An 11,942-nucleotide genomic window follows, 5' to 3' on the forward strand; every position below is an offset into this window, starting at 1 on the left:
AGAAACTTTCCCACTGTATTCGTCCTGAAAATAAAAGCAAGCCTGGGAAAGGAATTGCCTCGGCATTGTGTGCTGGAGGAGTGAGGCGTGCTTGAATGGAGAGGCAGCCTTTCCATCACATCTGTACCACTATCAGCGAAAGAGAAGTCAGCCTTTCATGGCAGCTTGCTGCAGTGGGGGCCCAGTGTACTGAGGGAGATGTTTAGAGTCTTGTCCATAGAAATCCAGAAGGCTCATACGCACAGCTTGTATCTTTGTAGCTTGTAGCTTGTATAATTTTCCTTTTCTTCTGTGGTTCTTAGTGAAGTGGCTGAAAACAGTAATGTAATAGTCATATTTGCTGTATAGCAAATAACCTAATTATTTAGATTTGCTAAATTTTCACTCCAGCTTTGCCAGAGTTTTCTAATGAAATTGTGTGTGTGTGAAGATATGTAAGGTAAAATAGATCTTCAGTACTCTCTCTCATCTCTTAAGCAATGTCTCTGTGCCTCTTTTTCAAATGAGAATGAGCGTACTCCTAGATTCTTAGTTATTCATGTGTCACTCTTCATAGAACCAAGAAGTATGGGTTCTAATCCCAACTCTGCTACTTGTTCACTTGATGCATACAACTTTGATCAAATCAGGTAGAAACTTTAGAACCATAACTTCCTCTTGACTCGCAGAAAAGAGCAATAATGTCCTGAAATTTACCACAAAACCTGCAGAAACAAAGGAGGTCTTACTTAGAGAATTTCATACTGTGTAAAATGCCATAAGGGCATTAACAAGGGCAACAATTGGGAAGGGAATGCTCCTTAGAATCCGCTAAAGGAAGTCAGCTGGATCATCTGCCTCTGCAGGGCAGTCCCTGTGAGTAGCACCACGGTCACATATGCATTGAAAAGATGTCTAATGAGCCCACCATGCCCAGAGATGGCAATCCTCCTGCCATCTGTGTACAGCCAGCTACCACTTAAATGAGAGAGACGCTTCGGTGACAGTGAAAGCTTGTGTAGAAAGTAATACATTGTGTCCCAGGACTAATTGGTTTATTTCTCATAAATAGACATATTGTACACGCTGACATGCACGTGGACGTGTTTAAGTTAGATGGCCACAGCTATGGTGAAGTCCCCAGGCCTAGAAGCAGGGAGGCTGAAGAAAGTCTTTAGCTTTTCTCACTTGAGAGCTGATGGTTGCAGCAGCTGAATGGACCCCTGATGCGGCGCATAGGCCAATTTCCCTGGGGTTGCTTACTACAAGATAGAGACATCTAGGTTACAATCCGTGTGAGGCTGCTTTGTTCTGAAAGCCCACTTCCTTGGCCTCTCTCAACCTGATAGCTTGGTTTTGGATTCATACTCTTCTCACCATTGTGACCAAATTCATGACAGAAAAAAACCTTGAGGGAGTGTCCTAGTTGGATTTCTGTTCCTGTGATAAATAAAGACCATGTTCCAAACGAACTTGGTAAGAAAAGGGTTTATGGTGTTTTACAGGTTAGAGTCCATTACGGACTAGAAGGGAAACTGAGATCTGAATATATTGTATATATATATATATAAAAAAAATTTTTTCAAGGAAAAAAAAATGGAAGGACAGAGGAAGTTAGCCTCTGGGGAGGAATGAAGCAGAACCAGCAGGAACACTGTGTGGTCCTTTGAATAAGAATGGCCCACATGGGTTGAGGGATTAGAATGTTCAGTCCTCAGGGAGTGGCAATCCTTGATAATGATTAGGGGCTATGGCTTTGTTCGAGTAGGTGTAGCCTTGTTGGAGGAAGTGTCTCACTGGGGGAGGGCTTTGGGGTTTCAAAAGCCCAAGCCTGGCTCAGTATCGCTCTCTTCCGGCCTATGGATCTAGACGTGGAACTCTGAGCTGGTTCTCCAGCACCAAGTCTGCTTGTGTGCCGCAAGGTCCCCGCCATGATGATCATGGACTAAACTTCTGGAACTGTAAGCCAGCCCCACTTAAATGCTTTATTTTTAAGAGTTGCCGTGGTCCGGGTGTCTTTTCCCCCTATAGAGCACTAAGACAGCGTGCCTCCCAACTCCTCAGCCTCATTTTTCACACCAAGACCGTCTGCCCAGGGCTCTCCCCCATCAATTATTAGGAATCAAGAAATTGCCCTCGTAGCAACAGGTCAATCTGATGGAGGCAGTTTCTTAATTGAGATTCCCTCTTGCCTGGTGTCTCTGGCTTATGTCAAGTTGACAATAACTAAGTAGCACTGGGAGGAAAGATTTTTCTTGGGTCGTGGTGTCAGAGTCTTACTTTTAATCTACTAAGGGCTTAATCAGCTCAGTAGGCCAGACCCTCATAATCTAGTCGTCGGACAGAACCAGAAGTGTTCCTCACTAGTCTTTCAGGTACTTCTTAATCCAGTCATGTCTTCTGTCCAAAGGGAGCATTGCAGATTGTGAAGTGACTGTGTGGTTCTGGCTAAAGAATGACTTGTAGAAAGGTAACTTGAGAGACCCTAGAGGTGAGGTAGAAAATGGGCCGTGCCTGGGACTGTGCCATACACAGCTGTTTTCTTCTCTGCAGGGAGCCATGCTAGCATTAGCGGCTGGCTAGACAGCCTCAAGCATAGGGATGGGAGCTTCCACAGAGATTATTTTCTTCTTCCTGGGGGCTGTTTAATAGTTCTACAAAACATCTCATTGCTCAAAGCAAGCTTGTATCCCACCTCCAGATCCCTTCCTGCTCTCCTGGCCTAGTTATTAACAGTGCTCCCTTTCACTTTGAAAGTGGCCATTTCGAATAATAAATGTGATCACTTAGTGTGACCACACTCAGCACATCCAGCTCCAGCCTTTTAAGACATTCTTCCCTAGTACTTTAATTCCAGTACTCAGTACTCGGGAGGCAGAGGCAGGCAGATCTCAAGGCCAGCCTCAGCTATGTAGTGAGTTTCAGGACCGCCTAAGTGACATAGTGAGAACCTATCTCAAAAAAAAAAAAAAGAAAGAAAGAAAGAAAGAAAAGAAAAATCCTTCATTAAGCATCAGCAGCACCTGTATCACAAAGAACCATCCTTGAAAATGCTCAGACTATCAGGGACCGTAAGAAAAGTGCAGGTACTGAAAACAGCGAGAAAATGCCCCTCCTGCAGGCAGATTACTTTCTGTATCTCTCCCGGTATCTGGAAAGCATGGTGGAAGCTGTTTGCTAAACATCTTAGTCTGGGTTGAATTTTCCTAGAATTTTTACTTATATGATATGGGATATGATAACATGCCATGTATACTAACTAGCAAGGGATTAATTTTTAAACTATGAATACTGTTACTGCCTATCAATAAAAATAAGAAACTTCAGTAGTAACTTGAGGAGAGGTGAAATTAAAATTTCACAGAGGACTTGGGATTCAGCCTGGCCAAAGTAAGGTGGAGTGTTCCCTAAATTCAAATACATCCTGGTCCACTCTGCTCTTCATGCGGTAGCTACGGAAATAGCAGGCAACAACCTGTCTGGTTATCCTTTGAGAAGACAACTCCTCCTGAATTTTTTGGGTTCCAGTATGAATGTGATGTCCCATATAGCTGGAACACTAAAACCAGAGGTGGAGAGAAACTCAAGGCGTTTGTTGCCTTGGCAGTGTGAGCAGCCTGACCAACTTGTGTGCATCTTCAAGGTTCTATGAGTGTTAGAAATTCAGCGAAATCTGACTGTGTGCCCTGTCTTGTATTTGCCTCACTGTACTGCAGGTGACATCAGTTGCAAGGGGATGACCGAGCGCATTCACAGCATCAACCTTCACAACTTTAGCAATTCCGTGCTCGAGACCCTCAACGAGCAGCGCAACCGTGGCCACTTCTGTGACGTGACGGTTCGCATCCACGGGAGCATGCTGCGCGCACACCGCTGCGTGCTGGCAGCCGGCAGCCCCTTCTTCCAAGACAAGCTGCTGCTGGGCTACAGTGACATCGAAATCCCATCGGTGGTGTCAGTACAGTCAGTGCAAAAGCTCATTGACTTCATGTACAGCGGTGTGCTGCGGGTCTCACAGTCGGAAGCTCTGCAGATCCTCACAGCTGCCAGCATCCTGCAGATCAAAACAGTCATAGATGAGTGCACACGCATCGTGTCTCAAAATGTGGGCGATGTGTTCCCCGGCATCCAGGATTCTGGCCAGGACACACCAAGAGGCACACCAGAGTCAGGCACATCTGGTCAGAGCAGTGACACGGAATCAGGCTACCTGCAGAGCCACCCGCAACACAGTGTGGACAGAATCTACTCGGCACTGTACGCTTGTTCCATGCAGAATGGCAGCGGCGAGCGCTCCTTCTACAGCGGTGCAGTGGTCAGCCACCACGAAACTGCACTCGGCCTGCCCCGTGACCACCACATAGAAGACCCCAGCTGGATCACACGCATCCATGAGCGCTCGCAGCAGATGGAGCGCTACCTGTCCACCACCCCTGAGACCACACACTGCCGCAAGCAGCCCCGGCCCGTGCGCATCCAGACTCTCGTGGGCAACATCCACATCAAGCAGGAAATGGAAGATGACTATGACTACTATGGGCAGCAAAGGGTGCAGATCCTAGAGCGCAATGAATCCGAGGAGTGCACGGAAGACACTGACCAGGCCGAGGGCACCGAGAGCGAGCCCAAAGGTGAAAGCTTTGATTCCGGGGTCAGCTCCTCTATTGGCACTGAACCTGACTCAGTGGAGCAACAGTTTGGGGCAGGAGCCACAAGGGATGGTCAGGCGGAACCCGCCCAACCTGAGCAGGCAGCAGAAGCTCCAACTGAGGGCAGTGTCCAGCCAAACCAGCTAGAAACAGGTGCCTCCTCTCCGGAGAGAAGCAACGAGGTGGAGATGGACAACACAGTGATCACTGTCAGTAACAGCTCCGATAAGGGCGTCCTGCAACAACAGCCTTCAGTCAACACATCCATTGGGCAACCATTGCCAAGTACCCAGCTCTATTTACGCCAGACAGAAACGCTCACCAGCAACCTGAGGATGCCTCTGACCTTGACCAGCAACACACAGGTCATTGGCACAGCTGGCAACACCTACCTGCCAGCCCTCTTCACTACCCAGCCCGCGGGCAGTGGCCCCAAGCCTTTTCTCTTCAGCCTGCCACAGCCCCTGACAGGCCAGCAGACCCAGTTTGTGACAGTGTCCCAGCCCGGCCTGTCCACCTTTACTGCACAGCTGCCAGCGCCACAGCCCCTGGCATCATCTGCAGGCCACAGCACAGCCAGTGGGCAAGGTGAAAAAAAGCCTTATGAGTGTACTCTCTGCAACAAGACTTTCACAGCCAAACAGAACTACGTCAAGCACATGTTCGTCCATACAGGTGAGTGCTGCTTCTCTGATGACTTGGCAACAGGGTATTTAGGGCTGTGGGAGGGGCAGAACAGGACAACAGGTAGAAGGGGAAGGGTTGGAGTCATCTTTCAAATTTCAAAGAAACCCCACCGTGGAGCCCTTCTAGAAGTCTAGCTATACCCGACATAGGAATGAAGTACCCCAAATCATAAACACCCTATATGGAAAAAGGATGTCATAGGAGTGTGCAGCCTGCAAAAGAGAAGAGTCAGGGTATCATATCCAATACCTAAGTATTGACGCGGTATAGGTTCAAAGCTTGCTCTTTGGAGACAGATTGCTCAGCCTGGCCCAGTTACTTACTACTAAACTGTGCCACCTCGGAAGAAATCACTTAACTACGAGAGAGAGAGAGAGAGAGAGAGAGAGAGAGAGAGAGAGAGAATAGTAGTGATGTCCTTGTGCTACTTTGAAGAATTATATTAACATGACTTACAGGTGTTCCTAGCATAGTAAGCACTGTGTAAGTTGTAGCTATTGTTACCATTATTAAGATGGCTGGGAAGAGGAGACATTAAGTTTATTCTATTTGGCTCAAAAAAATAAAATAAAATGGAACTGGGCAACTGAAAGCTCTACAAAGAGTCTTTCAACTAAATAAAAGAAAAAGTTGAACAAGCTGCTCAAAGCTGTTTGCTTCTGCAAAGGACTGGGCTTCTGTAATTTAAAGAGAGAATGGATTGTTTCATAAAGATACTGTCCAGAGCACTTGGGAAAGATAATGGTTCCCTGGACTCTACCACACCAGAGACAAAGGTCTGAAGACCTCCGAGGTTGCCCTTTCCCTAGCTCTATAGTAGGACACAACTAGAAGTGCCTCCATATAAGAGATCATCTGTGCGATTATGGCTTCACATAGGTTCTCTTAGGACTAAAGTCACTAAGCACAGCAACAGTCGTATTTGAAATTCTTACAAGAGTTATTCTCTTGGCAAAAATTTGAGTCTAGGATAGTTATGTTAAATCAAATCATTTGTCAGGGAATACTTACATACTTGAATTCTAATACAGAGGAAATATTCACTCCTTAGAGCAGCCTAATTTCTCACACCAGGCTAACACAAATCTAAGAGATAGAATATAAAGCACATTTATATAGACTATACTTTATATAGAGACATACTTTAAATATATATATTATACATATAATGCACATTTACATAGAGTATACTTTACATGTAAATTATATTATATATAATATATATAAATTATATATATAAAGTACATTTAAGTAGAGGACTAGAAGAAAAGGGAAGACATTGATAAATAAGAACACTCCATATGCAATTGAAAAACTGAAATAGCACAATGCCTAAGCTGAACTTTGCCCTCTTTGTAGTTCACTAACTCAGGATATGATGTTAGGTGTTGTGTGGCTGTATGCCGATGACTTGTGCTTGAGTTTTAGTTTTCACACCTCCTAATACACACAGAGATTCATTGCTGAACTTAGACAGAAAATTAGGTAGTAGTAAGTCACTATGTTTACTTAGGGCAAGGGCTAATACAGCGATAACCTGAAATCAATAGAGTTAACCAAACAGCATTTTTTAGTAATGGAGTATTATATTGCAAATGTGCTCTCAAGTAGTTTTATCCTTTTCATCAGAAAACAGCTGATTTAACAGCCATGAAAATTAAGAATTAGCACAAGTGGGAGAGCCGTTTCTGCAAGTATCTCTTTAGCCAAAGCTGACTTTGTTAATCTTGGACCAAGTACATATCTTCTCTCCTCTTTAGTGTCTGATAGTCCCATCAGATAGAAAACATATACATCCTGTTAGATCATGTATTGAAATAAATTTGTAACATAAAACTCACATTCTACCCCAAATTGTCTTTTCACTGTATAAATGCATTTCTCCAGTAATTCACCAAGGAACCCTGTAGTTAATCCAAGTAAGTGGCTTTCCCTGTTATAAAAATCAGCAATGGTTTTGCACACCTATTTATTACAGAAGCAAAAAGCATAGGTAAAGTCATTCTTATAAACCTGAATTGTATTCAAAGTGTGGTCTGCACAATGCCGTAAATGATTAAGGTCCTCAGTAAATCTGAAGCTGTTTGAGTATGTGTGTGTATACATATGTATATACATGTATATGTTTGAGTGTATGATACACATATACACACAGGCACTACTTCTGGAAACAGTCTTGTGCCTATGCCAACCAGACATTTAGTTCTTTTTTTTTTTTTTAAGATTTATTTATTATGTATACAACATTCTGCCTCCATATATGCCTGCACGCCGGAAGAGGGCGCCATATCTGATTACAGATGGTTATGAGCAACCATGTGGTTGCTGGGAATTGAACTCAGGACCTCTGGAAGAGCAGCCAGTGCTCTTAACCACTGAGCCATCTCTCCAGCCCCAGGCATTTAATTCTTTAAAAACAACTTTTGCCCTTTCATTCTAGAGTCATTTGGCACTAGCAGTTTAGAAAGTTCATCTATATTTCAATATTGAACATGGAAGCAAAAGAATTAGAGAAAAAGAAAGCTAGTACTGGTCTTCTTTCATGGGACAAAGCAGGGTTTGTTCTCACTTCTCCCATCAAGAGACAAAACTGAGGTCAAAATAAAGAAGCGAGAGAGATCAGAAGACAGAGGTGGAAGATGTTAGAAGGATAAGCCTTGGTGTTGCCATGGATATCAAGGCAAGCAACTTAACAGGGTATCATATATTTTATCTGGAAACTCCAGGTGGAACTTTCCTTTAAGATCCAAACTTAGGGCATTTTACTTTTAAAAAAATCTATAAATGAATATGGGCTAGCATATGTAGTTTCTTAGCAAATGTTTGTTGAGTGAGTATGTAAATGCATGTTCAAAATGTGGACATGCTTTCCAGGAGAGCTTAATTCAAGGAACTTATACATAAATGCATTCTTTTCTCTGCACGACTTTTAGATTTCTTTCTTTTAAAAAAAATAGCTTTAGAATATATTGTGGGGTATCTATATTCCCACTTGTGGTTTTTAACCAACAAATTATAGTTCTTTGAGTTTTTTTTCTGAATCATATTATCAGCAGCCCATCCATTGGTGATGCTTTTTATTCTGTTGATATCCTTTGTACTTAAGATAATTCTGCTCATTTCTTTGGGAGCACAGTTTTTTCAGCCATAAATTCAGTGTGGAAAGAGCAATAGCTGTAACATCAGTGTTAGCAGTAGGGTTCTAGGAGAGACACAAGACAGTGGCTTGACCATCTGTATAGGAATAGAACTATTAATTCTGTCGAGACAGTGGGTATCTTTTTAGAGGAGGAAAGCCACTTTGTAACTGAGTGACTTTAAGCAAGTTCTAGTTTGAACCTGAATCACAGTTTTGCAGGTCTTAATAATAGGTTACTCTGAGGATTAAGTAATGGATACAAAAGCACTAGACTATAAATGCTGTAACATTATCACAGCCACTTAGGAATGTATATTACAGAAATACCATGCATTTTCCAGCATGTTCTAGGGGGAAAGAACTGCTCACAGTTGAAGGAGGAGTCAGCAAGGGTTAGGCACTTACTTATCTTACTCTCTCAGCTATTGTTCATTTGCTGGCTGATCTTTAGAATATTAGCACAAAAGTAACAGGAGCTAGCATTTTCTGGGGTGTTAATACTGCCCCACTCATAATACCACTGTAAGAGGTCAGGTGATGTAGACCAAGTTCCCCAGGTATTTAAAATTCTACTTAACATCAGACTACCTGGACTGTCAGTGTGGCCACAGAAGTTTGTGAATGTGTGGGTTCCCAGTTGGCAGTCTTAGACAGTCAGCAGGGAGCAGGCAGAAAGGCCAGCAGGTGATCGTACCAGCTCTATCCTGTTGCTACATGCCCTCTTTCACCAGACACCTCAAGGAGAGCAGCTACGCAGCCATTGAAATCATGCTGTTGGGCTGCAGCTCACCCCCACTCTTAGTACCATGCCTTTTCCCGTTTTCCCCATTCACTGGACCTGCACTCCCCAGAACACCTCTGCTCCCTCGTCCTCTGCCTTCCTTGCTGCTTTATGTCTTACCAAGATCCATGCCTTGGTTTTCTCACCCCCTCCTCCACTATCCACACTGTGCTCACCCAAAGAATAGTAGGCATTGTGGTACAGCAGAAGATGGAGAGGCAGAGACAGTGGGAGGCATAGGTAGAGCTGAAAATTGCATTTACTGTACTTTACACAGCCCAGGAAAACCCTGATGAGAATAAGAAATATTCAGTAGAATAAATGAGTTGTTGCTGAGCCCCCAGTACTAAGATCAGAATGCAGACTTGGGGTGGTTGGACCTGTTATGATGACTTTCACTGAAATGGTGTGAACCCCCTGTACCCACTTACTAATCATTATCTTTCTTTATTTCTCTCCTTGTCTGTCATAATGGAGTTAAGTATCAGAACTGACCCTTGAGGGGTTAAAGAGCAGGCATTGAAAAATTGAGCAAAACATAAACTTTTACCACTCCATCCTTGAAAAGCCAGTATAGGCCTCTGCCCTGGTTCTTCACTTGCTGGTTGGCTTCTCAGCCTCCAGTGCTCAGTTCCTGACAGGCAGGAAATACCCTGTCTATGTTTGGGTTGACAGTTTGTTCTTGGTACCACGTGTTCCGTTAACATGAGTAAGTAAGAGTGGACTGTATGTCTCGCTTTTAATTACTAGCTTCACTAAAACAGCCTGCTTTGGGGATCATCTGAAAATGTGTTTCTTTTTTTTTTTTATTTTGGTTTGGCTTTTGTTTAACTCAGTACTCACTTTCTTATGCAGTGAAGTGATCTCTCAGTTGGTTTACTTTATCCTCATTTCCTGCAGGCTGGATGGAACAGTTTAGCTTTTCTTAAAATGATCTTTACTTTGTACCAAGTGCCTCCCCAGTTTCCCAAACAAATCCACACACATATGCTTTTGGAACTATTATTAAGTTATCGATAAGGAAACTGAGGCATAGAAAGCCTAGATAACATGCCCAAGTCACTTAGTCAAGAAACAGAATTCATATCTGAGTCCTCCAGAAGGGAGGAATCTTTGTGCCCGCTGCCCTTCGTGTTGTGGCTCACATTTCCTCTTGGCATTTTGTGACCCTTCCTAACTGTCCAGACTTGCTGATGTGAACTGTAGGCTTAAATCTGGAAAGCCATCTGTGACTGTTAATCACGTTCACCTCACGTTTCTCACTTGGAGAGGCACAGTCTACAAAACCATTCATTTCGTGATTACTGCCCCGTTTCCTTTAAGGTTTGTCATAGTGACATGTAGGGATGGAACGTATAATGATGCTGAATGATGCTGTTTGAAATCCTTCCACAACAGGAAGAGCCAGTCCAGGCAGATGTGATGGGAAAATAAATCTCGGTCATCAGGCAGTCCCCGAAATGGCCAGCTCCAGCATCTCAGTGCTAGAGTAACTACAGAGAGTACCTTCCTCAGAGTAGCTCCCAGGTGCCTTGTGCATACTTTCCTGTGGCAGGCTAGAGAACTGAATTCTTTGTCCTATTTAAAAATGTGGAGCTGCCAAAGCGTTGAGTGATTAAGCAGGCTGCCCTCAGGTCATTTGCTGACAAGGCCAGGACTAGAGGCCTCAGGGGTTGTGGACCACCCTGAGATGAAGATCAGTAAATCCACAGAGCCTTAGCAAGTGCTTGGTCCAATCTATCACTCACAGAAAGCAAACAAACCCAGAGAGATGAAAACACTTAAAAAGCCCAGGGTCACACAAGTAATTACTGGCATAACCATGCTACATGCATACAAACAATGTGCATACATATGAGATGGAGGGGAAGATGGCAACTGTGAAGAATCAATTTATAGTTGGATTAGAAGGGTGTGAAAGCAAAGAGCCTTGGTGGTGACCTTGCCTAGAGGAAGAGCGCAGTCAGAGGTGAGAGCTGCGGACAGCAAGAGCATTTTAACAGGGAGATTCACCTCCCCACCAGTCAAAATACCATCTGCAGTTTAAGGCACGCTTCCCATTAAAGGTGGCAGGTGGACATGTTTGAAGAGCTAGTTGGGCAGCTTCTCGTAGCCACTGTAAATTGTACCAAGAGTACAAGGATAGCAAAGAGCAGCTGAGTAGCAAACATGTTTACTGCTGACAGAAATGTCTCAACTAAAAATAACATACATGACTGTCTGTAAGGGGATCTCTCCTTTACAGAAACTTTACCAGTGTAAACACTATGCGTAGGCTGAGATCTTCAGCAAGCTGGATATATTAGTAAGAAGTCTTCCCCAGATTCTACTGTTTTAATCTAAAAATTATTCTTTTAACCCTAGAAGCCTCTATATCATGCGTCCTCTTTGGAATGAGGAATTCTAATTCTTTAATTCAAGCCCCCTTATTTTAGACAATACCAAGAAAATTGTCTAGTGAGAGAAGGTTCCACAAGGTGAAGCATGAGTATGAAGCATTCAGTTTAGACTGGCCTGATAAAGGTCCAGTGAATAGGCCTTTGTTTTCTTGCTCTCATGCCCATGGCCTCCTTCAGAATGGGAAATGAGAAGAGCGCTCAAGGCCCTGTGGAAATGTGAGCTCACATAAGTTTAAGGAGTAGATCCCTGGTCCAGCTGTACATTTCAGATGTGGAAAGCTTACCTTAGAGGGTCTCGAGCTTGAGGT

The 11,942-nt window shown here is 43.7% G+C and overlaps 1 protein-coding gene across 11 annotated transcripts in view; it reads left to right on the top strand.

Annotated features, from left to right (window-relative positions):
• The window catches only part of Zbtb20 (zinc finger and BTB domain containing 20), a 795,981-nt gene that overhangs the window by 761,986 nt on the left and 22,053 nt on the right, over nucleotides 1-11,942 (top strand). For all 11 annotated transcript variants that reach the window (XM_057764033.1, XM_057764039.1, XM_057764031.1 and 8 more), the window contains one exon: nucleotides 3,696-5,303. In XM_057764033.1, coding sequence (XP_057620016.1) covers nucleotides 3,696-5,303 — 1,608 coding nt within the window. The remainder of the gene's footprint in view (nucleotides 1-3,695; nucleotides 5,304-11,942) is intronic.

This window comes from Chionomys nivalis, chromosome 3 (genome assembly GCF_950005125.1).
Source record: "Chionomys nivalis chromosome 3, mChiNiv1.1, whole genome shotgun sequence".
NCBI lineage: Eukaryota > Metazoa > Chordata > Mammalia > Rodentia > Cricetidae > Chionomys > Chionomys nivalis.